At 38.9% G+C, this 25,806-nt stretch overlaps 1 protein-coding gene across 6 annotated transcripts in view; it reads left to right on the top strand.

Annotated features, from left to right (window-relative positions):
• Positions 1-25,806, top strand: part of ZFYVE28 (zinc finger FYVE-type containing 28) — a 164,512-nt gene that overhangs the window by 73,923 nt on the left and 64,783 nt on the right. For 3 of the 6 annotated variants that reach the window (XM_082316418.1, XM_082316419.1, XM_082316417.1), the window contains exon 2: positions 5,171-5,311. In XM_082316418.1, the coding sequence (XP_082172544.1) occupies positions 5,171-5,311 (141 nt within the window). Of the gene's footprint in view, positions 1-5,170; positions 5,312-22,711; positions 22,827-23,876; positions 24,835-25,806 lie in introns of those variants that run through there. The other 3 variants (XM_082316421.1, XM_082316420.1, XM_082316422.1) reach the window with 3 other exon arrangements.

The following is a 25,806-nucleotide window of genomic DNA, read 5'->3' on the forward strand; positions in this document are numbered from 1 at the left end:
TCCCTGCAAAGGATCATGGAAAGCTGGGGGAAACATTCCTTCTAGTGTTCAAATTATGGGCTGCTGTCAGTTATGTTTATAAGATGACGCGTATTTTGTGTTACTCAAAAAAGAAGCAGCGTTGATACTTGAAAGCTGTTCTTAAAAATCACACAAAAGGTGCTTGCAATGTTGTTTTGAAAGGAGGAAATCCTCCCCAAAGAAGAACCCTTATTTCTGGAAATGTGATTTTCAAGGCAATTCTTAAATTCCAGAATGACTGTATGGTTTGAGATAGATCTCTCAGCACTGGCTTCTGGCTTCTCGTTGTAGTATCAGTTTTCGGTCTAGCTGTTTACTTCTGTCCTGTGTTGAGAAGTCTGTGCTAAATTTCTTCCTTTCCCAGCTAGTTGACACTTTCTTTAGCGACAGCTTCTAGTTTTGATAGACCAGCTTGTTTACAAGATGTGAGAATAGCATCTTTTCATCTGACAATATGCAATAAGTAATCTTATAGACTTGTTACTTATCTAATAACCCGTAGCTAACAGGTCTCTTAAACTAAGATGTTTTCCTTTTAGCATTCTTTTATAGTCCATATGAATTCTGATTGAAAAATCAAATCAGAATTCATTATGCAACAAACTGAACTAACCTAATCTTAGTCGCTATTCCCTGGTAGGACTTCATGGGCAAAAGTAGAGTATAACCAGTTCAATAATTAATACAACTGTTTTGTATTGACCTTGTGGATGGCAGGCAGTTGTCTTCTGATTTTGATCTCTGACCTAATGAGAGCTGTACCTAATAAAAAGTAAAAATCATTAAAAGAAGTATTCAGTGAGTGATCTTTCATAAAAAAAGATGAATGATGCAGTATTACATGACATGGCTAAATGTTAAAAAAAAAAAAAGTAACTGATGGTGTGCTGGTTCTTGTATTTTTACTGACAGGAGTGATAATCAATGTATACCATATGAATCAGTATAATAAGTGATGATTTCAAATCTGTGGAGAATGTACTCCAGTGGTATGGTGAATTACACACTGGCAATATAGCTATGCAGAATAACCTGGACCATTTGGTGGGTTGAATCCTTTTGAATGTTAGATGTGGAATATAAAGAAAGATTAGACAGAAGGAATGCAGAGTATGTTTATAGAATGTGACTCCGACCTGGATAGCTCACACTCAGGAGGGTGTTGGGATGATAACAGATTTAAAACAGCAATACCACCACATACAAAAAAACTTCCACACCCCCCCACACCCACCCAAAAAACCCCAACCAAACAAAAATATCCCCCCTGCCCCCAATCCCCAAACCATGTGTGCAACCTACAGTGGTGGTATGGTTGAAAAGGCTACTGCAGCCTGTGGATACAGAAATAGGCAAATAGAAGTAATATAAGTACTCAATACTTCAGTGGAAAAAGGCAAAATGACCAGTATCTAGAAGTTGAAGTCCAGCAAATCAAAACAAGAGATTAGATTCATTAATTTGGTAAATGTGATTAATTCCTGAAACAAACTACCAGGATAAGTGGTAGGTTTTCTGTTAGGTGCTTTCAAATGAAGTCTTTCTATTAATTTGAGCAGCTGAGGATGGGAATTACTAATTCTTATTCTGCCAAAGAATAAGAAGTAATTTGGATAGAATTATTTGAACCATATTTTGTATAAACTGAAAGTAAAAATTGGCATTGAGCATGGCACTATCTCTTATTTTCTGCTACCAATTGGAACAAATTGAATTCAGAAAGTTGTGGTTATTTGCTTTAAATGGCCCCCTGCTAAGAGATTGAGTTTCATGCAGCTTTGGCTTGCCAGGGACCATGTGTGATTGACACAATTAATCAAAGATCACACTACTAATCCACACCAAACATAACACAGTAGAGAGAACTCAATTAAAACTTTTGTTCCTCCAATTTAAAAGATCAGCCACGTGGGAGCCAAGTATCTCGGCCTTGCTTGTTTTGCTTGAGACCAGTATTAATAAATTGCCTTGTTTTGCTACTGCAGTCCGATTTAGATGCTTATAAGCCAGTAGTCATGCTTTGCCACAATTCCACACGTGAACTCCTGCATCTTTGGTTAACAACTTTGTCTAGAAAGTTTTAATGGATGTAGATAAATGCTGAAGGAAAATGTAAAAATCAAAAATAATAAAAATAATTGGGTAGGGGAAATGCTGAAAGAAATGCTTTACTAAGCCTCACTTTATAAGCACAGAAATTTAGAACTAAACAAAATTAAATTTAGTAGTTCAATTATAGGCTCTCCCTCTTATTATCATTCATTTTGAATTTTGTTTGTTTCCCTGACCATATATCACAAGCTTTATCTTTCTCCCTGGGCACCTTTATATCAAGGCTATAGTGAAGACATTATTTAAGACTGTAAATTTTTGACAGCTTACACTTAGGGTACTAAACCTGCTTAATAAAAGACAACATTGAAAGTATTAAGAAGCAGCTTATGATTGGAAAGGCTCTCTATTTTGTAGAAAGTGGCTGCTTGAAGAAGAAGGAAAAAAAACAAAAACCCTAGCACTTTCATTACTGCATTTCAACTGCCTGAAAAGATGTTTCATTTCTGATTTGCCTCAGAGTTGGGGTGAAGTAGTGATGTAGGAAGCGGCTGGGCGGTGTGATGGCCCACAGCAATGTTAAGGGTAGCCTTAGATTGACTATATTTGTGCACGAGTACGGCATGTAGGAACAGGAGGCAGTGCCTTTGTTTTCAGGGAGAATTGTTGTCTTGTGAGATTGCTGACTGAGAACCAATCCAGCATGTAACACTGAGGCAGTGTTTAGCATCGCTTATAAGACTAAATCTTTTTCCTTAGGTCTTGCAGCAATAAAGTACTTGTGGTAGTTAACTCCTTGATCCTGCCAAGTGTGGAGGATGTATGCTGTTCTCTCCCAAAGGTGTTAATACTCTTGTTCTTGTTGGTCCTTTTCAGGGACTAAACAGCTGTGCAGGTTTCAATGCTGTTGTGCTATGAAGTCCTGAAAAGATTTTTCTGCAGGATTATGTATCTTGTGGAGACTAAAATAGGGAGTTTAACAATATGTTGTGATACCTTCTGTTGACTTTTTTTTTTTAAAGTATGAAACAAAAATAATGGCTTTTTTCCCCCAAGTATTCCTGATGGGCATTTGTGGTGCTCTGGCCACATTTGAACCTGTGTTGCTTTTGGCAGAGGTTTGCTACTAATCTTTTTGGGTCTTCTGGACCGGTGCTGCAGGACTGGGTGTACGTGAAGCACAAGATTCAGCTCTCTAGTATACCTTTATCATGTCTATTAGTGCTTTAAACCTGTGGTTTGCTAACGGCAGCATTTCTGATCCCACTGCACCATATGCCTATCCCTTAAGAACTTTGGTATTTTCTCCTTTCACAGTACTGGATATGGTTTGTGTTTCAGATAGAAAATGTTATGGTTCACAACATATGCCTCCTTGTTGTACATAACCTCAGTGTTTTTGTCCTTTGCCATTTGTTGCATTTAGTGATGTCTTTTAAAGCGATGTTATCTTCTGGTTTGCTGTTGACTGATTTCTTCGCTGTATTACACTTGTTTCTGTTGGTACATGTTTTGCTCTGATGTACTTATCTTGTACATCTTCATTAGTTGTCATTTTCATTTAAAATGTGTTGCTTCTTGGTAATTTCTATGCTTTTGCAATTTTTTTTTTGTTTGTTTATAAAAGCAATGTTTTCTTTTACCCAATGTTTTTCTTTACCTGGAAGTTCTTCTCTATGTTAATTCTTTTTTTCCAGTGTTTGAGACTTTGAGACTTGTCTGTGAATTGCTTCCATGCAACTTCATCTTTATTTTTACTGGTTCTATACCTAACCTGGTCCTTCTAGAAGTATTTTTGTGTTGCTTCATTCTTAGGTGCATTAAGAATCAATTTCAGATACTTCGTAGCTATTTGTTTTCTGTAGTATCAGGTGCTCTTTCTTTCATCTAGTGGTGACTCATTCTAATTCCCAGTCTACAGTTAGTATAGTCTTAATATTTCTTACACTTGTGATTAAAAACAACTATTTTCATTTTATACGCATCTCTTGCAAATCTCGTGTATATTTTACCGACTACTACTTTAGAATAATATGAGGTGGTGCTTATCTGAGCCGATGAATGTTTCACCAAGTTGCTGGCACCTACAAAAAGCTACTCCCTCCTTCCTCCTACTTGTATCTCCACTCTCTTTTAACAGTCAAAATTCTTATCTCCTCACTCCACACACACTGATCTCTGTTATTTTTCCAGTATTTTAATGAAAGCTTTCAGCTTTTTTGATGATCAGAATTTCCAGTTGTTAATATTAAGAAAACAACAAAAAAAAAAACCACAAACCTTTTATGGGGTAAACTTTTATTATTAATATTTCTCAGTATTTTTGATGATGCATTCCTTTATTCTTCTGTTCTTTCTATTATAATTGCTGTTCTGTTTTAATGTGGCCAAAAATCCATATTGATAATTCTGTTCTTTGCCTCTTGGAAGACTTGTGGTGTATTTTTCTCTCTGTGTAATGCCTCGATTTGTCATGTTATTTGCTTTGTGAAGTCTTTAGATCTATTTGCCCCGGTAATGTATCTAGTAGATTCAGTACTTTCCCCTTCTGTGACTTGATTCTTGTGATCCTCAAAGTGAGGATTCTGACCAGATAACACCGTGCATCATGTTGCAGGCGTTACTGCATCGTGTTGCAGGGGTTATCACACTGCTTGATAGATGATCACATTGCTTGATAGATTTGGGGGGTTTGTGTGTTTGTTTTAACTTGGAAAGCAACTTTGTCTTGTTTTGCCTAGGACTGAAGTGTACTTTTGTTTAATAAACAAAACTTGTGGTTCAGTTGTTTGCTTCACCAAATAATTATGCCATAAGTAGTGAGAATGCTGGGATGGTTTTGGAGATAATGGTAGCTGAGTAATGCCCCAAGTTTGTTATGTGAGATTTTTTTCTTCAAAATTTGTGATTGTGCTTAAATGTCTCAAGATCGTTCTTTTCCGTGCTGCCACACTACTTAATGTGGCATAAGTGTAAAAAAAACCAAAACAAAACCGAAACAAACCAAAAAACAACAAACACAATAAATATAACTAGCTGAAGTGGTTTTTTTTATTCACAAAATAATGTAATATTTTATATGTCTCTGTCTTTGTAGAGAACAGACCCGCAGCTCCTTGCTCAGTTCTACTATGCTGATGAGGAGCTAAATCAGGTAGCAGCTGAACTGGATAGTCTGGATGGAAGAAAAGACCCACAGAGATGTACGCTGCTAGTCAACCAGTTTCGCTCTTGTCAGGTAAGCAAAATGGCACCTTCCTGATTTTACTGACATTTTTGTGTGCGTTAAATGTATTACATTATTATTTAATGTATTAATTAGTTTTTATTGTCAAATCCCTTTAAAATGAACCTTTGGTAGATGTATGCCCTTCCTTAGTTTAAAGGGTATATTTTTGAAAACACTATTCATAAATTAAATCAACTATGTCTTGTTTAAGAGTGCGTTGATGCTTTCCCTTAAGAACATGCATTAAAAACAGTTTCCTTTATATAAAATAAGCAGACAGAGCTTACTAGAACATGAGAAATATTTCAAAATTGCAGGCAATGTAAAGTAGCCATGTCTTTTGTAGATGCTCAGCTTTCGTACCTCGTGAATCTGATAGCTTTTCATTAGTAAAAGAACTATGTGAAGACAGCTTTTAGCTTTGCTGATTTTTGGGTGAATATTATTTGCTTCATGTACAAAGTCTTGAAGATGAGAGGAATCACTAAGGAACTAAGCAAAAGAGGGTTTTTATTTGTAAATTATTTCAAAAGTATTAATAATCTGTCTCTAAGTTCCTGTTGTATGATATAGTTCACCTAAAAAGAGATTCCTGGTAGTATTTGCTGAAAGTATGGCTATACTTTGCACAAGACTTGAAGGGAGAAGAACCAGAGACCACAAAGACCAATTCAGTTAAGTCTAGCTCTCTAGCTTGGATGGTTTTGTGATTTGATTTATTAAGAAAAACAATTCAGAAATTAAAAAAAAAAAAACAATTGAGTAAATATAACTTTCCCTGTCATGCTGTATGCCATTCTACACCAAGTTTTTCAATAACTTTTAGAGATAGAAACTACTTTTGTGGTACACTTCATACTTGCATGAATGCTTTGATACTTCTCCCAGTCACACCCAAGAAAAACACTTTAAACAGAGGTAGGCTCAAGTCCAGAATACACCATGCCCAGGTGGTAGGAGGATTTTTGTATGAAAAGTAAACGATGTCAGCTCAGGAGGACTGTAAGTGGGAAGACCATAGTAATAAAGATTCATTTACATCTCCACCAAGTGAAAAATGGCAGTTAAGTATAAAGGATGTATTTTGATTCACTCCTTGCTAGAATTTCTTACTGTGAGTAATAGCAAAATGTACCAAACATCATTATGTGGAAAAATTTCATCACTAATCAAGTTAAGATGAGTCTGGTAATAAGTTAGCTGAGTCTGTTGAAAAGAGAAGTTGGGTATTATGTGCTTGCTTGCAAGAAAACTAAATGTAAAAAGTGCAGTTTTTTGAAGAGCGCTTACAGAGAAAGAGTTGACAGTCAATGTATTGTTATGTCAGAAACAATTTTAATACTTCTGTCTACTTTGAATATCTTCAGCTTCCCACTGTACTGTCACTAGAGAAAAATGTGGAGTTTAAGGATTTACCAAACTGGAAACTGTGAGTTTAGTAAACAGTCAAAATTCAGTGACTTGGAGGGGAAAAAAATAGGGTTGAGAGTTACCTTGAAAGGTCATTGACTTCAGTCTTCTGTGTGATGGATCAGCTGTACCTAAATCCCTTCTCACAAATATTTATCTGACTTGTTCTTACAAACCTCCAGTAATGGACATTCCACAATCTTTCTAGGCAATTTTTTTCCAGACTGTTTTATTAGGAAAGGTTTTTCTGATAATAAGGATGGATGAACAATATCATGGTGCAAGATAATGTCCTTGTTTGTTGTTTTATCCCTGGAGATGACAATTTATTCCCTGTTTCTCTGCAGGTGCATGGGCTTTCTGATTTTGTTTCTTGTAGTATAGGCAGACCTGAGGAGCTGTTCTGTTTAAAAAGTAGCTTCTCTGAAAGTTTCACCTGTAGGAATGCAAGAAATTCAGACTCCGATAGTTCCTTGGTCAGTTTGCTTGGCTTGCTATACAGTGACTCACCACCTTGTGACTCTTAATACCTTCTGATGCCTGGTAATTTCTTCTTTTCATTTGTCAAACAGATTGCTGTTACTAAAACAATCTGTTGCTGGAGCTGAAAGAAAAGATGGAGATGGTTTTATTTTTTCATGTAGCTATTTTTGTAATTTCTAATTTTCAGAGTTCTGCAGAATAGGTCAGATCATCATCAAATGTCAAAAATGGCTTTGCTAATTAGGACTTACATTATTTTGCAGTACTTTGTGTAAAAGCAATGGGTTTTTAGTTTTTCCTTTTAAGAATTTGTTGTGTAAATGCCAAACAAGAGAAGGAGCAGTATTTTAGTAAGGATTCAGAATGTAGGTATTTGCTAATCAAATATTGCATGGTAAGAGGAAAAATTGGTTTTACCCTAAGGTACGGTGGAGTTTGAGGAAGATGGAGAACCAACAGCCAGCCCTGGGATCAAAATGGTTGTAACGGAAGAGTGTGCATGTGAAAGTAGGATGGTACCTACGTTGTTGTGACATCCCTTGTTTTGCTTTGCTGATTGCATGTCAGTGGTAGAATATTATAAGAACCTGTTTATTAATACAGTATTTTGCATTTATTGTGTGGTTAGTACCTGTGCAACAGAATAAACCACTTCTTCTTCCTCTAGTGGTTTCTGTTAAAATTAACAATAACTTAAGTGTGCAGAGATGCATGATGAAAAGCTAGGTAAGTTTTTCATAAATGAAAAAAGTGTAGGTAGGATGTCATACTTTCGGTTTGCTGAACTTGATTGATGGTAATAGAGGGAAAGTACTTTTTCTTAAGGAAAACATGTTTGCATCTGTGACTCTTTTGAGTAATATGCAATGCTGGTTCATCTGAGGGTTTTTTCCCTGCAACACAAATAATAATTTGAAGGATTTTTATATTAGGATTATAATAAGGTGTCCTTTTCTGTGCTGCTCCCAACATCATATGGTATTGAATTTCATAAGAAGTAATGGTATTTTGTGTACTTTTTAATCAATCACTCATGCAGTTGCAATCATTGTCTAAATTAATTTGCCTTGATCATTGCTATTTTCACATTGATTAATATCTTGTTACTTGAGTTGATAAACTGGTTTAAAACAATTTCTCAGCCATTTAAATGGAATTAGGTTTAATGTTGCATATTACAGAACTACATTGGTTTTGTTTAAGAGTAAAGAGTAAAAAAAACTCATTTGTTTCTAACCCAGAGATTTTATTAGAACTTGATAGGGAAACACTGAACCTGTGTTTAAGTACTCTACATTGTGAAAGTGTTTTTGGGATCATAGTACTTACTTGCTGTTTCAGTACACTGAGAGTTATTTCTTCGCATATAGTAGTGAGGTCTGAGAATAGCATGAGTCAGTTCCCAGCATGGTTTTATCAAAATTATTCCTTGAACTGCAGATTGTGTCTCAGCAATGAGTGATTTGATCTGCTAAAGTACACTAGGAAGGAATTTGCCTGTTAGGGCACTGACCTGAAGCAAACCATAGACTTTGCCTGGCTGTCTTACACCTTGCACTGTGCCACAAAATAGTAAAATGGGGTATTTACAATATTTGTGAAACATGACTCTTTCTGGCTCACTGGTAGGAATGATTGACGCTGTGTTGACTGGTAGCATATTATACTGGCTCTTCACTTTTCCTGCTATTTGCCTGTTTGGGAAGCACCTCTTGAATTACTGAAATTGGCAGTCCAGTGTTTTCAAGTCAGCTATCAGCAGTTAGTTTGCTTTAACATTAGGTTTTAAAATGTAGCCTGTAGTTGGCTGCTTCATGCATAGGTCACTCCTCCGTATAGTGGGTGAGAAGCAGACACCTGTGAATCTGAACCTCATTATCTATCACAGCATAAGTTAATGTTGCTGAGGTATCAGAGCCCTTAGAGAAAGCTGAAGCATATTTCAGTGTTATCATCACTTGTCTGTCTCAATTTCTGTAGCAATATAAAATACATGGTGAATGTTATAAAAAATGCTGTGTTTCAACCAGACTTATCTCCATATTTCTTCCAGCTCAATTTAACAACTGAAAGCATCGTTACGAGATGAGTTGAGATTCAAGTGTCAATGAAAACAAAGCTTTGCCCTTATCATAAAGGAGTATGTGTTAGAGTGGTTCGAACCTACAGGCTGAAGGAGCTTACTGTCGTGTGTGGAAAGAGGGTAAAACGGGGCTGTGGGAAACAATAAGTAATAAGATGGTAGAGGGTAAAATGCTGCCAGGAGCCCATCTGGGGAATCTCCTTTGTCAGAGTGGCATGCTAAAATCATAGAATTATAGAATGGTTTGGGTTGGAACCTTCGAGATCATCTGGTTCCAACCCTCCCGCCATGGGCAGGGACACTTTCCACTAGACCAGGTTGCTCAAAGCTCCATCCAACCTGGCCCCTAACAGTTCCAGGGAGGGGGCATCCGCAGCTTCTCTGGGCAACCTGTTCCAGTGCCTCACCACCTTCACAGTGAAGAATTTCTTCCTTACATCTAATCCAAACCTACCCTCTTTCAGTTTAAAGCCATTACCCCTCGTCCAATCACTCCATGCCCTTGTAAAAAGTCCCTCTCCAGCTTTCTTGTAGGCCCCCTTCAGGTACTGGAAGGCTGCTATAAGGTGTCCCCGAAGCCTTCTCTTCTCCAGGCTGAACAACCCCAACTCTCTCAGCCTTTCTTCACAGGCGTGCTTCAGCCCTCTGATCATCTTTGTGGCCCTTCTCTGGACTCGGTCCAACAGGTCCATGTCCTTCTTATGTTGGGAGCCCCAGAGCTGAATGCAGTGCTCCAGGTGGGATCTCACCAGAGCAGAACAGAGGGAGAGAATCACCTCCCTCGACCTGCTGGCCATGCTTCTTTTGATGCAGCCCAGGATACAGTTGGCTTTCTGGGCTGTGAGTGCACATTGCCTGCTCATATTCAGTTTTTCATCCACCAGTACCCCCCAGTTCTTCACTGCAGGGCTGCTCTTAATCCACTCATCGCCCAGCCTGTGTCCATGTTTTTAATTTAAAAAGAAACCAAAACAACACCACTACACACAATGCTGAAGTTGTTGGAGGGTTTGCTAAATGCCTAGTACGGTTTCCCACGTGGAGGAGAACCATGACTGAGCTGCAGTGAACTCTGTCATAGAACATGCGTGGATTTCTCTGTAGTGGGAAATGGAAAGGATCTTCAGAGTGTGACTTTTGCATTTTTTTTTAATATATATATATTTTAAAAATAAATAAAAGTTGGTGTAGCATGGAATGACAACACAGGTGGCAATCAATAATGCACAAGGGTGAAACTGAAGCTAGGTTGACAAGTTGCTAAATAATGAAAAGGGAACTTATCTTTGTATACAAAATACAATTAATTTTTTATCAGTGAAAAAGGGGATGTGATTATATTAAATGGTGCATGCTGGGGAAGCCATAGGTTGTTATTGAAGGGACTGTGATGTGAGGTTATGCTGCACCATCTGCTCACAATGACCGCATTCATTGCATGCAAACTCCTGTGGAAAAACACTGTCTTTGGTGGAAAATGAGGTAGTCATCCATTTAAAACATGAGGATATAATAGGAGAGCAAGATTAATATTTTATCTTTACTTCAATTAGAACAGTATTCTTTTTGGGTTTTGGTCCAGATGTCACAAGTTTTGTTCAAATTAAAAAAAAAAAAAAAAAAAAAAAGCTTTTTTCTTTGCTGTAGAAGGCTTCTAATTTCTGAGGTTATGAAGTCTTCTAACATTCGACTTAGAAAGATAAGATGATGTTTCATTTCTCAATGCATGATTATCTGCCCTAGATCATACTTTTTATATTAAGAAAAATTGACATGTTGGTATCTTGATTGAATATTGACATAGTGAACCTGAGACACACTGGTGTAATTCCCAGAACATTTGAAGGCCAAATGAGGACAGTGGAGCCAGGTAATTTTAAAACTGACTTTTCTCAGCATTTGTGAAGTATGAGATTCTACCAGATCCACTTCTGTAGGAATTAATGTAATGTGATGTGTCTGACTATCAGGGGCTTTATAGGTCTTCCACATTCATCAATGGTGCCATTAGAGAATTGCTGTCAGCTCTGCTATATTTCTCCTTTTTAAAATTTTTTTTTTACTGTTGCAAAGAAGGATAAATTCTTGTATCAGCCACTGAATAGTTTATGTAGTCTCATGACTTAAATATGCTGTGATTTGCCTTCTTTCCTCCATATACACATGGTAGCACCATGTTAGCAAGATCAGCAATACATGCAAATTGTTTGTTTGGTGATATTTCCGTACATGGGATTAAGTCTGTTTTCTTCCATTAGAAGCTTTTTTCACTTAATCATATAAGAAAAAAAACCTTCCTTTCATTTAATTTTTTTTAATGCTGGGGAAGTATGATAAGACAGACAAGAAGGCAAATTATTTTTTGAAGACAGTTCTTAGCATTGGAATTTAATTTTCATTGTGACCTTAACATACTTAAAAGTTAAAATAAAGGCTGGCTTTATATGAAATAATTCATAAATCATCAACTATTTCATCTCTTTTCAAGGAGTATAACACCAACAGTCTAATACTGTGTTTGTGTATATACGTATTTCAAAGATGAATAATGGATGAAGAATATTTTGTGGAATATTGTGCAACCTTGTTTTCTCATGTGTAAAGTTGTCATAAGTAAGTTTTCATCAAACAAAAGGAAGCCTTTAAATGTTTATCTACATATATATATATATATACACACACATATATTATGCATTGGGTGCAACAAGGACTTCTACATCTTAGAAGGAGGGATTACAAAATATTTTGGGAGTTGAGAGAACAGATGAATTTCAGACTGCCCTATTGTTATTGTTAGTGTATAGTTTAACAGTAAACTACTAATTGAATGGCCGGAGTTCAAGGTGATGGGAAGAAAATAAACTGTTACCCATTAGGTAGCTTGTTCAGTCATTGTAACTGTATAATTAGACAGAGAGGAGGAGAAGCTTAAATAGTTCAGTCGTGACTCCAAGTTCTTTTTGTGGTGTAAAGATACAGCGACTGTCTTCTGCCTCAAACTTATGCTTTGGAAAGAATTTATGTTAGCTCATTGCTCATGTTCTTGATGGAAAAAATGCAAACTTTAAGACAGCAATTTTAAAGAATAGTTCATTTTTGAAAGAATTACATGTATTAGCAAGTTACTATTGGTTCAAGAAGTAAGAAATGGTTGATATGAAAACAGCTTGTGATAAGGAAGAGTTTGATATCGGCGAGCAGACATTGAGTAGTGGGCTTTGTTACTACGTGCTTTTGCATGACTTGCACACAAAAACTTACCATTTTAAAGGCTTTGGAAAATAAATACTTGTGTGAAATGAATTATGCAGAAAGTGTGCTGTGTTGGTTAAGAACCTTTTTGCTTATGCCATCTACTCTCTCCTGCTGGATTTTCAGTTTTTACAGAGTAGCGCTTGTTTTTCAACGCTTTTAAAAGTAGTGTTGAGATGAACAACAGCAGTATTACCCAAGTACGTGGTTCTTACAGGTGTGAAGCAAATAAAGCTAACTTCTTCTATATGCCCATACTGCTCCTTGTTTCATAGTTCAGAAGAAAGCCCAGAATTTAATTTAAAAAATGTAGTGCTCTTGATGCTACCGTATGATGTACACAATATAAATTCTTGGTTTTGCCCTGAGAATACATTTTCAGTTCTCAAGGTTTCTGTGCATGAAGATTACTTAACCAAATACCAAGCAACAGATATCTGTATTCTTTGATTTCTCAGGTGCCCCAGGGTATCTGTAACTACTGCTAAAGTCGTTGTTGTTCCACTTACATAGTGCTCATAATAAAACAGCGGAGTAGTTCATGTAGAAGCGTAAGTGATCATCTTTAGGCTGCAAAGCTTGTTGAATTGATTTGTGCAACTAAGGCACAGAGATAAACTGTCTTATTGATGTAAGCTCTTGTAATTTTTGCTTTAGAATTGTTCTGATACTGTGAGATCTGTGGTTTTTATTGCCTTTTTTTTTTTTTCTGGTTAGGTCTGATGTAGTCTCATAGAATCATAGAATAGTTTGGGTTGGAAGGGACCTTTAAAGGCCATCTAGTCCCACCCCCCTGCAATGAGCAGGGACATCTTCAACTACATCAGGTTGCTCAGAGCCCCATCCAACCTGACCTTGAATGTTTCCAAGGATGGGCCATCTACCACCTCTCTGGGCAACCTGTGCCAGTGTTTCACCACCCTCATTGTAAAAAATTTCTTCATTATATCCAGTCTGAATCTCCCCTCTTTTAGTTTAAAACCATTACCCCTTGTCCTATTGCAACAAGCCCTGCTAAAAAGTCTGTCCCCAACTTTCTTGTAGGCCCCCTTTAAGCATTGAAAGGCCCCAATAAGGTCTCCCCAGAGCCTTCTCTTCTCCAGGCCGAACAACCCCAGCTCTCTCAGCCTTTCCTCACAGCAGAGGTGCTCCATCCCTCTGATCATTTTTGTGGCCTCCTCTGGACCTACTCCAACAGCTCCATGTCCTTCCTGTGCTGAGGACCCCAGAGCTGGACGCAGTGCTCCAGGTGGGGTCTCACCAGAGCAGGGTATAGGGGCAGAATCGCCTCCCTTGCCCTGCTTCTTGTGATGCCTTCTGGGCATTATGTTGATCAACATGTATCATGTTGATAGAGGATACAGTTGGCCTTCTGGGCTGCAAGCGTGCGTTGTTGGTTCATGTCCAGTTTTTTCATCCACCAGTACCCCCAAGTCCTTCTCCTCAGGGCAGCTCTCAATCGCTTTGCTCCTCAGTCTGTACTGATACTGGGTGTTGTCCCGACCCAGGTGCAGCACCCTGCACTTGGCCTTGCTGAACCTCATGAGGTCACACAGGCCCACTTCTCGAGCTTGTCCAGGTCCCTTTGGATGGCGTCCCACCCCTCAGGCATGTCAGCTGCACCACTCAGCTTGGTGGTGTTGGCAGACTTGCTGAGGGTGCACTCAATCCTGCTGTCTGTCACTGAAGATATTAAACAGTATGGGTCCCAATACAGACCCCTGAGGGACACCACTTACCACCAGTCTCCATCTGGACATTGAGCTGCTGACCCTCTGGATGCAACCATCCAGCCAATAAACAAACATGGATGAATTCTAGCAGGCTTGCAGAGTCATGTCTACTTTTGACTTGTGTGATAACTGGGATTAAAAAGTATTTTCCATTTTCACACATTCCTACAAACCTCTGGCCTCAGTGTCAGCCCTGTTTATTAGTTTTACTATTGTCCATAGGGGTTTTGCAAATTTGACTGGAAAATAATTTAACCCTGTAGCTGTAATGTGAAGAGTTCTCTCAGTAGGTCTAATTAACATATTTGTGGTTGTCTGGCTTATTCTGCAATGCAAATAAGAGTCTAAAAGTACATCATAATTTATAATTTAGAAAATAAAATTTTGAGGGCCTTCCTCAAGAAGGAAGGCAGCATTATCTTTATGTAAATTTTTTAGGAGATCCTTAAATCACTCATTTAAAATATACAGATAGTAGAAATGATCCTAGGTCTGGACACTTTGTGTTAGAACAGAGGTCTCCGAAGATCTGGGTCTGCAGTTTTGAGTTGAACTATTATTGAATATAACTCTTTATTAGTGGTGTCATACCATATTGGCCTTTCTTTGTCTTTTGTCTACAGCTGCAGAACTTCAACATCTCTCTCAATTTCAATTAACTCTGTATTCAGTGAAATCAGATATTCCATTGTTTTTTAATGCAAAATGTGTTCTTACTCTACTAGCAGGTAAAGGCTTTTAAATCTACCAATGCTGTGGATTGGCACTGCTAGGTTTTATAACTGTGTTAATGGAAATGCATAGAGTGATTTCACAATAAAAAAATTATGTAAATTTGGGTGCTTTTGGTCAGAGTCCTATGATGACTTTAGCAGCTGTGCATGTGGATTGCCCAGTCTTTGATTCAAGCAAGCCCTTGGGCACTCGGTAGAAATGTTACAAACATTTTAGTTTCAGTAAATCTCTTAGCTTTATTGCTTGGATATGTGGTTGAGTATGGGCAAACAAGATAAACTTTGATTTTATTAAAAAAATCTGCACAAACATGTATTTGTGTTATCACACCTAGTTCCTTAGGCATAATTCCATGGTCCATTGGCAGTGTCAATTTAAAGGTTTTCCTTTCTAAATTTACACTATTCTTGTTCCTATCCCCAGACTTCAGCATGGCACCCCCTCAAGGCACAGCTTCCCATTAGCTTACACTGATGTGAGACTATGCTGCCATCAAAAGAGGCAGCCTTGTCTGTCCTTTCTTCCTTCCAGCACCAGTCCGTGTGCTCCAGGAACCCTGGCTCGTGTTCCAGCAGTGAGTGAATGGCCACGGAGTGGGTGGGATCACCTGGAAGCTTGGCTGTGGAGGAGGCTTTGGTGGGGTTGCTGTATCTCAGCCAAATGGTCACGTTGATTCACTGTCCCTGTGGATGCACAACGGCATGGAAGTGCTGATGTACAGCTGGAGCAGTGTCCACAGATGGGAGCGGAGAGAGAGGAGTGGGTGTATAGATCCTTATCCCCAGCCAGTTTAAATAAGCTGTGGTCAGCTTTAGACCTCTAGGAAACCACAGCTTCAGCTGTACTGATATACATATTTGCAGAGTCATTCTGTGAACTTTAACAGTGAAATGACCTGTGTTACTGTGGATGAGTGCACTGAAACCATTCACATACGTGTGCAAGTAAGCTGAGAGTGCTGGTGAGACAGCCCGGGACAGCCTGGAGGCAGGAACAAAAACTGCAAAGTAGGTGAGATAAGGGGCTGGCTTCTCAAGTTGGCCTTGCTGCCTCATGCTTACACTGCAAAATGGCCTTACACTGTTTGCTGCCCATCTTTGAAAAGTGGCTTTCTATTTCAGGTGTAAAAGAAACTTAGCAGATAATAGGAGACACCTTCAGATCAGTTTAAGTGGTATGAGAATAGGGAATCTCTAGGGAAAAAAAAACATGCCCTTTTATTCTGTGCTTTATCTGAATTGTATCCATGCTGAAGAGAAAGCAATTTTTAAAAAGAAAGTCAGCATTAATGAGTATCCCTTGATGAAGAAGGTATCTGCGAAGAGCTGTTAAATAACTCATAATAATGTCATAGTGGATTGGCAGTGAGTTATCTAAGAAGTACTAATTGTATTCATTAACATTCTTGACAAGAGCAAACTGGGAGTATGTACCATAATCACTGTGAGCAATGAGGCAGTTCAGAGGTGCGACGTTTTCATGTTTGATTGCGTCTGTCCATCAGAGAACGTTTTCTTGTAGAATTGCGCAGAAATAGATCTCATTAAACGAGGGGAGTTAGACTAAAGCTGTAAGAAAAATCCCTGTTGGATTCTGAAACCTAGTGATTGGTTAGAAGTTGGCAAGACTCTATTCCTGATGTTACTTTGTTAATTGATATAAACGTTAAACAGTGTGGATTGAACCAGGAGTACTTTTAGCTAAAGTAATGGCCAAGTCTTTCTAGCCTGCTTAATTTGCAACCCTTGAGATGGTATTGTATTAGTTGTGTTAGTGGAGGTCAGTGAAGGAGACAGCAAGGGTAATTATTGAGATCGAGCGAAGAAGGTGACTGAAAGAAACCTTTGTGTTCCCAAAGTTTAGAAACTGTAGTAGACAAAGATATTTTTAACAGTAGAGGGAAGAAGTAGGAACCAAAAGCAGATCCTTTCCAGCCCACTTTGTTGTATCGGAACGCTTGGGTGGTACTCGATCTGTGGTGACGTGGGAATCATGCTGGTTTTCTGAATTGAAAGAGCCTCTGAAAGAGCCTCTTTGTGAGGCTCTTTCTAAAATATAACAGAACTGGTGGGCTCTAGAGAAATTCTCATAAGGTCTATATTTAAGAGACTTGATACAGATGTAGGAAAGCCAGAAGGATTGGGCAGAAGGATTGGGCAGTTGACTGATGGGAGAGTGAGCCAAGCTGTGTTCAAAGAAAATTATTCTCTCTTTTTATACAATCTTTTCCAATTTAATTTAAGTGGGGACAGTGTCAGTTTGGAAAAGAAAGTGAAACTGAGAAGAAAAGCATTTTTTATGTAATTGATGATGTCAAGATTAACCTTAAATTCCAGAAAATGCACGTTTCTGCTGTACTGTTTATCTGTGATAATAGAGCTTGTAAGTTTGTGGTTTTTTTTTTTTTTTTCCCTATGGAGTTTCATCTCCAGTTCAGCTATTTTATAATTGATTACAGCATCTGTCATTTCATTACTTGTTGTAATGATTACTTGTGTGAGTTGGATTGCTCCAACAGATGTCTTCTCTGTGCTGTCTGACATCTTCAAACAGTTGGTGTCAGGTACCTGTTTGCTGTTTGGGTATGCAACTGAGTGAAAGCTTGTAACATTTGTTTTGAAAACACGCAGGCTTGTCAACTCTTTCGTATGTTTTTACTGTACTTCAAAGCACTGTGAATGAAGAAAAAGAACTTGAGATAATTGTGTTAAATGCACTAAATAGCCTGTAAGTATCAGAAAAGTTGATTTTTCTTCTGTTGGGACTCAGGCTACAACTGCAGATTTTAAATTTACCTTTTTTTTTCCCCAAAAAAAATTAAGTGATCAATGGAATAATATAGCTAAGTAGAAAACAAATGTGCAGCAATAAACATTTCTAATTAGTAAATAAAATAATTGTGTCTTTTTAAATCTTGTCTGCTTAACAGCTGTTCTTCATTGTTGTTGGGAAGCTTTTGGTCACTTGTATTTTTCACTACAGAATGATTAGCACAATGGCTGGAAAAGATAAAGTGCTTGGCCACGAGTTGGACCATCAGTACAACTCTATCAACCAACCAAGAATTTTATTTTGTTTCTGAGTTTTCATTCATATTTGATCTTAAGGAGTGATTAATATTGTAAGATACTTTTTCTTTGAAAAAATGATCGTAATAGTGTGTACTACTGTAGTCTTACATTATAGTTTTGCATGTTAACAAGCTTTTTCATGTGTTTCCACTTGCTCATATGGATCAAATAGGTCATTCAGAGAAACTGCCTGTTATCTAAGACTGTGGGCAGAGTGGATTGAAAATGCTGTGCACTGCAGGTCAGGGAATTAATTTGCAGCAGAGAACTGTAGGGAGGAAAGCTGGCTCCACGCCAGCTCAGCACTGAATGTGTTGGGGATGCAGGATGCTTTCACTCTCTGCACTAGGCAAAGCAAAGGAGGCAGTAAGTCAGGATGACATTGCCTTCGTTCTGCTCAGCTATGGAGCAGCTTTGGAGTGATTCAAAGAAGGTGCTGCCAGCTCTGAGCCAGGCTGAAATTCTTTCGTGCTTGGGAAATCTTGAAGTACATTTTAGGGCAGTTTTGTGATCACTGTACCATGGTAGGAAGGCAGTTGCCTGGTACTGGTGGGAGGAGAAAGCCCACTTTATGTTTATTGCAGCAGGTACCCATGTTCAAAGCAAATGTCTCTTATTCTTCTGTTGAGATGAAACTATGTAAAAGGAAATGTTAGTGTACCAGGTTACTTACCGGATTGTTTTCAATTTTTCTTTTTTTTTAATAAGATAAACATTTTGGGGCCAGTACTGTTTAATATCTTGATCCCTTTGTCCCGATCATTGATAGAGTGCACCCTCAGTAAGTTTGCAGGTGACACCAAGTTGGGCGGGAGTGTTGATCTGCTGGAGGGTAGGAAGGCTCTGAGGAGGAATTGGACAGGCTGGATCGATGAGCCAAGGCCAACTGTGTGAGATTAAACAAAGCCAAGTGCTGGTTCTTGCACTTGGGTCACAACAACCCCATGCAACGCTGCAGGCTTGGGGAGCAGTGGCTGGAGAGCTGCCTGGTGGAAAAGGACCTGGGGGTGTTGGTTGACAGCTGGCTGAATATGAGCCAGCAGCGTGCCCAGGTGGCCAAGCAAGCTAGCAGCATCCTGGCTTGTATCAGGAATAGTGTGGCCAGCAGGACCAGGGAAGTGATCGTCCCCCTGTACTCGGCACTGGTGAGGCCGCACCTCGAGTGCTGTGTTCAGTTTTGGGCCCCTCACTACAAGAAGGACATCAAGGTGCTGGAGCGTGGCCAAAGAAGAAGGGCAACGAAGCTGGTGAAGGGTCTGGAGCACAAGTCTTAGGAGGAGCAGCTGAGGGAGCTGGGGTTGTTTAGTCTGGAGAAGAGGAGGTTGAGGGGAGACCTTACTGCTCTCTGCAACTACCTGAAAGGAGGTTGTAGTGAGGTGGGGGTTGGTCTCCTCTCCCAAGTAACAGGCGATAGGATGAGAGGACATGGCCTCAAGTTGCACCAGGAGAGGTTTAGGTTGGATATTGGGAGAAACTTCTTCACCGAAAGGGCAGTCAGGCACTGGAACAGGCTGCCCAGGGAAGTGGTGGAGTCCCCATCCCTGGAGGTATTTAAAGGCTGGGTAGATGTGGTGCTTGGGGACATGGTTTAGTGGTGGACTTGGCAGTGCTAGGTTAATGGCTGGACTCAATGATCTTAGAGGTCTTTTCCAGCCTAAACGATTCTATGATTCTGTGATTTTAGAGTCTTTATAGAAAAGTCTTAAGTATGTATACACTGCTGTAGGAGCATGTCTGTATCTATGATGTTAACCTAGTAATATTTTCATTCAGTATGGACAAAGTTCTTTACGTTATCCCTTATTCTTAAAGGGAGGCTTGGCTGAAAAGCTCTGTATTGAGAACAGTCTTTCAGTACAAGTCTGGGAATACTTCATTTCAGTAAGGACAGTCATGTCTAATATTAGTTAATGGCTTTTTGGTGTGGAGGAGTAAAACAGATTTTTTTTTTTTTTTTTTTTTCTTATGGTAGCATCAGGAACACTTAGATTTTTTGAGATCTGAAAATGCTCTTTTCTGCAGGAGGTGATGATGCCTGTAAGGGTACTGTACTTAATGTAGCCTCTCAAGTCACTGTTAGTTATGAACAGCCCTTCTGTAAACGGGGATTCCTCTTCTGTTTACTGAGAGCTGTATTTGGACGGGTAGTAAGAGAAGAGGGAAATTAATTCCATGATTATGTCTTCATGTTAGAGGCAGAGATGCTCAGAGCAGATGTTAAGTTAAATTTAAATGTAATTTGTCAAAGGACTGCACACTGGCTTTGTGAAAAATGTCATTTTAGCCAATAAGTAAATACTGCATCTTTGTTAAAGAACCGTTTTTATTGGAAGCTGTGCTCAAATATCCGTGACCTCTTTTGTTTGAAAATTGGTGTGCCAGTGTTCACCACTCCATATGTAACAATCGCTCCACTTGGGGAGATTTAATTATTCAGTGTATTCATAATAAATTTTGAATATATACAGGAGGCAAGATCAAAATTTCCATTAATAAACCTGTGATATTTGGAGTGTTTAGTGTCCTCGCGAGGGTACACTAGCAAGACAGTTCAGGAAGAGAAGCTTTGACGTTGCAATTCAGCACAAACTGGAGCAATCATTGTTGCTGGGCTGGGGTGATACAGCATTTAAATTGCTAGAGATCCAAGTTGCCTTTAATTTGTGATGAATTTTGGTACCACTGTGTAGAGGGCTAGGTTAAACTAGGAGCTACTGCCCCAAAGTTCACACATAGAAAAATCCTAAGTTACTTTTAGAAAGTGGAGCACCTAGAAGTTGGCAGTAGGAAGTAGTCAAATAGCCCATCAGGCACGAGAGACTGAAAGCATGGCCTTTGGGAACTGTGAGAGATGGGCTGGAGGGAAAGCGGTGAACTTGTTGCTGTCTGGAGAGAGACTTTGGATCTCTGATGGGTGAAACAGCCGTCTGTACGGATCCTGCTGGGTTCTGAAGCCAGGACGTTGGGTGTCTTTTGAAATCCTGTTACTTAAAGAGTATGTTGCCTTATTATTGGTTTCTTCTGTTAATGAAAATAACCCATAAAAACCTGACTACTAGCTACTTGCTTTAATTACAGCAAAACTTTCCTTTATGTTTGGCCTTAATTCGTGTTCATCAGTTGCTTCTGTTTGTCATAAATGTGATGTTGAAGGAGGTCTGCAACTTAACATCAAGCCAGAAAAAGATACAAAAAATGTGAAGGATATATTTAAACAAAGAGGCTAAAATATCATCTATTAAGCTCATGGTGATGTTATCAAAGACTGTTACCTTAGCTAGATCTTACTGATAATTAAAAAAATAGATATTAAAGAGGTACTGAACAATGTGGGAAGTTATCTTTCTCTGAAGAAAGACCTCAAGGAGGTCACGTTAAATTTAATAGCATGGAAGAGCAGCATAGTTTTTATCAAGGTCATGTACAAAAGGGTGGACATGTTTTAGAGCATAAGTAAGGTGAAGTTATTGGCATTTCTTTTTGTACCTATTGAGAAAGCTAATGTGGCAGTTGCTGTTAGCTTTATGCTCTGATAATTGAGTATATGGCCAATTACCGCTGGGCCAAAAATAAACCAACTTCTTGTCCTCTACTGTGGTTAACTACATACATTGTCTCACTACCACTCCATTGTCTTTCCTATCAAAATAAAATATAAGTGCTCTCCATTACATGAAACACTGAGCTCTGTTTTCCAGGAAATGAGGGACTTGGAGTAAATCCCAAAGCAGAATCTCTGCGGCGGCTGCCTGTTGTGGTGCTGGAAAGCCTAAACAGAGCAGCTGAAACAGAACTGTGCTCATCCCGGTATGCAAATGAACCAAAAGATAACACATAAAGCCACCAAAGGATACATTAAAATCCGGAGGCTTTTATGTAGAAAGATGGGTCATGTGAAAGATTTACTACTTCAATTCCAACTAATTGATTTCTGTTGCTTAAATCAGAGCAAAACCTCAACGCTACCGTGTATCCGAACCCATTCGTTCTTAGCTTACAAAGCAGAATACTGTAATTAACTAAATTGAATGTTTCTTGAAGCTCTTTTAAAGAAAAGAGTAATTTGCTTACAATGCATTGGATAGTCTGTCTAAATTGGCTGGCATCCTTCCAGCAGCTGAGATTTGAAATCATTATGGGAGTGAGTATTCCAGATTTCCTGTTTAGGTTACTCTGCTCCAGGTGTCATGAGAAGAAGGAATGGAAGAGGGGAGAATTGTGGGGTTTTTTTCTGTAGTAGGATAAAATTAACCCTGTAGAAAATCAGAGAATTTGGGAAATTGCACAGCTTGAAACAGCAAAAACAATTCACTTTGTAGAATTCTCTCAGTGTTTATATACTAAATGGTAAATTTCCATCAACTATTCTTTCCTTAATCTTCCAGTATAACCAATAGAGTATGCAGGAAAAGATGCTCATCTTTTTAATTGGCTTTGTCACTTAGCTTTTTGACAGATTGAGCAGCTGCCTATGTGAAGCCAGGTAACTCTACAAACAAATGCTACTAGTCCAGAGATTGAGCTATTGTGATTTATCTCCATTGGGAAGTGTATATTAAAATTCTGATTACCTATGGTTTAACTTACTAGTACTGCACAAGTTAAAAATAACTTTTTTTTTTTTTTTTTAAACTGACTCAAGAAGTGTGCCATACATGGAGATATGTTGGTAGATCTTGGGTGCTCTGGAGCAGAACCATCTAGAGATTATAGGAATATTGAAGAAATGAGGAAGAACATTAAGTGTTACTTAGGTGGTAAGCAAATGATATACTGAAAAATTAGTATTATATTTGCTTTGTAAAAAGTTTAATTATCTTTATTATATCCTGTTGCCTTCAGTTGCCATAATTGATTTAGGTGCGTTAAAGTACAAAATTTCATGATGCTTATAATTATTATCTCCTGAGATGATTTAGACAGAATCTTAGTACTTTTTTACCAGTATAATGATTAGAAAAACAGAACCAAAATATATAGAACAGTTGCTTGGCCAGGTATGAGTCTTGTTGCTTTACTTTGTTTGCATAAAATGTTCTTTGATATATCAGGAATTTTGAGTATGTATGTAGGTGACTATAAAAGGGGAATTCAATCTGTCTTGTAGCTGCTGTAAAATAAGATTGCATTTGAAAAGTAATGCATTGAAGTAAAAAAAAAAAAAACACACTTTTAGGGAGGAAAGCTTTTCAATATGGGTTTCATCCTATTCTGTGTAGCTTTTTAGAAAAGAAACCAAGAGATTGAATATGGGAAAATGCAATTTTTCAAGTTTAGTGGCAAGTAAAATTGGAATATCATGTCCTAAAATAAAATTGAATTGGATTAATTAAAATCTGATATAATCAGATTCAATTATAATTCTTCTCTTCCGTGCCTTAATATTTCTTTGTATTTCTTGCACCTTTTGTAAAATTTAACTGGTAGGATTACTTTTTAGCACTGTATCTCTCCAGTGCTAAAAGATCTTTGCAAACTTTTATTAATTCCCTGAAAACACAAATCTGGCTTTTTCATCCTCATGTGCCAACCTGTATTGCTCTGGTGATAAAGTGGGAGCTGCAGGCAAAGCACCTGGTCTCAAAATAGATCAGTAATAACTGATATAAAATACATCATGAGTGACTCGTGCCCTTGTACAATTTAAATGCTTTAATACTCAGTTTCATTCTTTGCTCTGTAACTTTGGGTAGGAACTAAGTGGTTTAGGAGTTGATTTCTTTGACAACTGAAACACTGATGTTTTAGTTGTTGCTAAATAGTGTTTATACCAGTCAAGGACTTTTCAGCTCCCCATGCTCTGCCAGGTGCACAAGAAGCTGGGAGGGGACACGGCTGGGACAGCTGACCCAGACTGGCCACAGGGCTATTCCACACCATATGACGTCATGCTCAGCGTATAAAGCTGGGGGAAGAAGAAGGAAGGGGGGGACGTTCGGAGTGATGGCGTTCGTCTTCCCAAGTAACCATTACGCGTGATGGAGCCCTGCTTTCCTGGAGATGGCTGAACACCTGCCTGCCGATGGGAAGCAGTGAATGAATTCCTTGTTTTGCTTTGCTTGCGTGCGTGGCTTTTGCTTTCCCTATTAAACTGTCTTTATCTCAACCCATGAGTTTTCTCACTTTACTCTTCCGATTCTCTCCCCCATCCCGCTGTGGGGGGAGTGAGCGAGCGGCTGTGTGGTGCCGAGTTGCCGGCTGGGGTTAAACCATGACACTGTCTTTACCTGCTTCATCCTCTTTCCATGTATAAATTACAGTGAAGTATCTAAGACCCTGGGCAGTAGCATGGGGCTGCTTTAATGAGATCAGCTCACCTAATCTGAGAACTGAGTGTGTGAGACTCCCACACGGCACCACGAAGTAACCCAAACCAGCGAGGGGAACCCATACATACATGGGAGTAGAAAGTATCTGTCCGTTGGTGGGACGAGTATCCTGTTATGTCCAATTGGGATATATATGGGGCTGGACTGCGACCGCTGGGTGAGAGAGCAAGGGACTAGGACAGAGAAGTATTAACAATAACCAAGCTTGGGACAAAAGTTTCATCTGTTTTTTAATTTTTGTTGTTTTGAGTTGCTAGTGAAGCATGACACAAAGGGATTTGTGCAGGGTATAATTATGCTGTGTTCAAAGCAAGGTATCATTTGCTTGTAGTTGTTATTTTTTGTTGTGACTTCATGGATTAATGGTCTTTCTTTTTAGTATCTCTTCCCATGTCTAGAAACTGCTCTTCCACCTCCCTTCCACTCTCTAAGCAAGGTCAGTTTCCTTACCTTTTCATCACAAAAGCTGTTTGCCAAACTTTGTGCCATTTTTCATTTTTCTTTTCTCCATGATTTCCTCAGTTTGTTTCATTTTTTTAAAAGGTAGGATATAGTCCTCACGATAAGTCAAGATGCTACTTTTACTTGGTTTCCTTTTGTCACCTAAGGTATATGCACCTCAAATACTGTGTTCAGTTTGGGGCCCCTCACTACAAGAAAGACATTGAGGTGCTGGAGCGTGGCCGGAGAAGGGCAATGAAGCTGATTGTGCTGTCTAGAGCACAAGTCTTATGAGGAGCGGTTGAGGGAGCTGGGGTTGTTTAGCCTGGAGAAAGGAAGGCTGAGGGGAGACCTAATTGCTCTCTACAACTACCTGAAAGCGCAGTGGGGGTCTGTCTCTTCTTCCAAGTAACAAGCAATAGGACAGGAGGAAATGGCCTCAAGTTGCGCCAGGGAAGGTTTCGGTTGGATATTAGGAAAAATTTTTTCACCGAAAGGGCAGTCAGGCACTGGCACAGGCTGCCCGGGGAAGTGGTTGAGTCCCCATCCCTGGGGGTATTTAAAAAGTGTAGATGTGGTGCTTGAGGACATGGTTTAGTGTTGGACTTGGCAATGCTAGGTTAACAGTTGGACTCGATGATCTTAAAGGTCTATTCCAACCTAAAAGATTCAATGATTCTTCTTGGGACCTACTTTCAAAATATTTTGGTTCCCTAGCTAGATCTAGCTGAATAATGATGAGAGAAGTATACTGAATACCAGGAATTAAGAAATGGAAGGAAGGAAAGTAGGGAACTTGCTATTACTCTGCTTTTTCTCACTCTGAAGCATCACGCTAATTTGCGGGTGATTCCGTCTCCATTTTATTCTGGAGAGGGGAGGTGGTGGCAGTCTGGCTTGTTCTTCAGCCCATGGCTCAGGATGGTGGAGCTGAAACAGGATCTGGGCATCTTTGCTCTGTTCTGTC

This window comes from Platalea leucorodia, assembly GCF_965183815.1.
Source record: "Platalea leucorodia genome assembly, chromosome: 6".
Lineage (NCBI taxonomy): Eukaryota > Metazoa > Chordata > Aves > Pelecaniformes > Threskiornithidae > Platalea > Platalea leucorodia.